We start from the raw sequence: 3471 nt of genomic DNA, 5'->3' as shown, positions 1-3471 counted from the left end.
ATCCCAGCAGAGATGTTGATGAGCATAAAATTAAGATCCTGCAAATCAGACATCACAGAATCAAACTGAGGGGGATTTTCTGCAGAAGCAAGGAACAACTCACAGCAAACGGAAAATGCATGGTTTGGTTCGAACGGTGAGGAAAATATTCTACCTGGTTCTAGGCATCATTGGCTTTCCTGGTGAGTGGATATAATTACTGAGGCTGTTCCAATCAGTACCTGACCCAGTTTCTGCTGTTACCCAGTGAGCAATAATGTTACCTGCAACAGCATAACAGGACAAATATCCCGTACATATCTCTATAGTTTCATTCTGCTGCTTCCAGTGTTTCAAGCTCTGCCGACTTTGTTATTACACTCAGTGTGTGACTGTTCCATGATGAGAAAAGAATTTCTCATGGACATGATGTCGAAAAATAATGGTGGGAGAAAAAAACAGTGGGAATTCAACAGTGATAAAACTGAAAGAAATGGAATTTTATGTTTCAATTATTTAAGGGTGAGAAGGTCATTTTGAGGAGGTGCTTTGAAAATGAGTCATTTCTAAAAAAAATCATGCGGATTGAAAAATAACAAGTCAGACAACTGAGCATGTTATAGCAGAGCATTAGCTGCCATAAGACAAGAGATTGAGAGAGCTAGGTACATTTAGACAGAAGCAATTTTAACAGGGAGAAGATGTCCTTACCAACAGAGCTGCTGTTGAAGGGTAAACTGCATAGTCAGCTGGGGCAGGATGGTGGTGGCAAAGACGTCTTACATTTGATTAGAAGAAAGACAGAAAAAGAAGATGTGAAAATGTATGAGACATGTGACAAAGCTATTTTGTGTACACAGTAAGAAATGTATCTCAAATGATCAGCAGTTTGTTTTAGATTTCAAAGTAAAGATGCAAGGGAAAGCAGAATTTGAAGTTTGGGACGGGTCTCAATCAGAAATGTTGACTTTCCTGTTCCTCTGAGACTGCCTGACCTGCTGTGTTCCTCCAGCTCCACACTGTGTCAAGTTCTGTGCTGTGTTTCTTTTATTATTGTTCCTCTAACTAGTTCCTTTCCCATAGTTGCATTGATAAAGTCTAATCCGGAGCATGTAGCCTCAGTGGTGGAGAATGTTTTTCATTTCTTTTTCACTTCTCTCTCTCTTTCAGTCAATTTAGTGACTGTTGCGATCCTGTTTCGAGTAAAATGTGGACTCTCAGCCTGCAGCTCTCGCTAACTTCAGGCCATGGCGGTGCTGGATCTATTGGTCGTTATCATTGAGATCATACTCAGCCAAATCAAAGATGATTTTTTCCCACCGTCATTCTTGGACATCACCCCTGTGTGTCGTGTTCACTATGCCCTGCGCCGTGTAGCCATAGGCTGCTCTGTGTGGTTCACCATCATGTTCACCTTTGATCGATACGTCACCATTTGTTGTGAGAAACTGAAAGCCAAATACTGCACTGAAAAAACTGCAGCTGTGGTTCTTACGACAACCGGCAGTCTGCTCTGTTTAAAAAACATTCCCACCTACTTTAGATTGAAACCTGTGCTGATTATTGACGGCATACCAATGTACTGCTCTAATTCAGATGCATATTATTATGACCCTGTCTGGAAAGGATGGAAAAGGTTTGAAAAGTTTCTAACACCCCTATTCCCATTTGGTTTCATTCTGTTCCTCAACACCCTGACAGTCAGACAGATTTTAGTGGCCAGTCAAGTCCGTAAAAGACTGAAGGGTCAAAGTAATGGAGAGAATTCTAGTGACCCAGAGATGGAGAGTCGAAGGCAGTCTGTGATTTTACTCTTTGCAATATCTGGCACCTTCATTTTTCTGTGGCTATGGTATATTTTGAATTATTTTGGTGTTGATGATCCTTTAGACAGTTATGGTGAATATATATTTTCGCAATGTGCATATATGCTGCAGAATTTGACTTGCTGTACGAATACCATTGTCTATGTAGCTTCCCTTTCCAAGTTCAGAGAGAAGCTCAGGAACCCACTGGAAGCTATATTTACATAAATAACTGAACCAACAACAACTCAAAGCAACTAAGAGTGGATAGTCACAAAAATATTAGTCTGGTGCAGGAAATAAATGCCAACGGATGTTATCAATTGGCAAGAGGAGACAGAAATTTGGAGAATCAGAAGAACATTGGCAGCAGTTGTCGGATGCCAAATAATTTGGGGTCAAAGAGAAGAGATGGCTGTTGGATCACCTGAGGTCAATGAAAAGGAGGAATCAATAACATTATGGATCAGCAGAACAAGGGCAAGAAGTGTTACACAGAGACCCCAATGGAAATAAATAGATAAGAATTAGGAGCAGCAGGAGGCCATTCAGCCCTTTGCAGCTGATGCGCCAGTCAAAGAGATCTTGGCTGATTCTCTTGCTTTCCTGCACCAACTCCAATTCAGTTGATGTTAAGCTGTGGAAATTGAACAACCCCAGTGTTGAACTGAAACTATTGAGTCTTGAAATTCCCAAGAGGAGACAGACATATCTGGGAAACGTCAGGAATGCACAAGAACTGAACTTTGGGAGTCCAACCATAAAGATGGCAGGAAGAAAGTCGAAGCGCCTCCTGCAGGACTGGAGGAACAGCTGTACCGACAGGTTCTCCGACGCATGCACTGGTTCTGAGTTTGTTACAGCCACTCAGGGAAAGAAAATTACTTCAAAAAGGAAATGCTGTGGACGATGCAAATCCAGATGCATTGATTCACTGTTAAATTGAATGACCAAAAAATAAGGCTTTAATCTGAATTCCTTCCATCCCTGCTGCTGTGTCATAGCTGCCTCTCCCCATCCATCTCAGCAAGGCCCTAGGTTTTTGCTTCAATCTAAAGAAAGCCAATCGCTGAGCTGGGGTGAGATTGTGAGACATTGAATGGAGGGTGGATGGTACAGTTCCAGTTAAGGTTCGGGCTAAAAGTCCCTGAGAGCTGAACTGGGAACTCTCCATCCACTCCGTGTTCTTCCCCATAAATGGTTTCAGAATGTATCATTTGGAAATTGTTCTTATTTGAGCTGAAGGTGCATCTGTGGTGATCAGTCAGCATTGCCGTTTTCATCTTCATGACTTCATGAGTCCATCCCCATGTCACTCTCATCGCTGAAACCTTCATCTATTCCATTGCTTTTCCCAGCCTTGATTATTGCACACCTCAGCATCACACATTCCACACAGTGTAAACTAGGCATGATCAAAATCTCTGCTGCTTGTTCCCTCACTCACACCAGATCTCAATAATTGATGAGGGAATGAGGGTCAGGCAGTTGACGTGGTGTACATGGACTTCAGTAAAGCCGTTGATAAGATTCCGCTTGGGAGGCTATTGGAGAAAATATGGAGGCATGGGATTGAGGGGGATTTAGCAGTTTAGATGAGAAACTGGCTTTCTGCAAGAAGGCAATGAGCGGTAGTTGATGGAAAATATTCAGCCTGGAGTCCGGTTACTTGTGGTCTGCCTCAAGG

At 42.4% G+C, this 3471-nt stretch overlaps 1 protein-coding gene across 1 annotated transcript; it reads left to right on the top strand.

Annotated features, from left to right (window-relative positions):
- The first annotated feature begins 1226 nt into the window (after window positions 1–1226).
- On the top strand, window positions 1227–2012 carry LOC132206658 (probable G-protein coupled receptor 139). The gene has a single exon (XM_059641177.1). The coding sequence runs from the start codon at window positions 1227–1229 to the stop codon at window positions 2010–2012; it is 786 nt and encodes a 261-aa protein (XP_059497160.1).
- Window positions 2013–3471: the final 1459 nt, after the last annotated feature.

The sequence above is a fragment of the Stegostoma tigrinum genome, chromosome 40 (assembly GCF_030684315.1).
Source record: "Stegostoma tigrinum isolate sSteTig4 chromosome 40, sSteTig4.hap1, whole genome shotgun sequence".
Lineage (NCBI taxonomy): Eukaryota > Metazoa > Chordata > Chondrichthyes > Orectolobiformes > Stegostomatidae > Stegostoma > Stegostoma tigrinum.
This window is presented reverse-complemented; position numbering and strand designations above follow the sequence as displayed.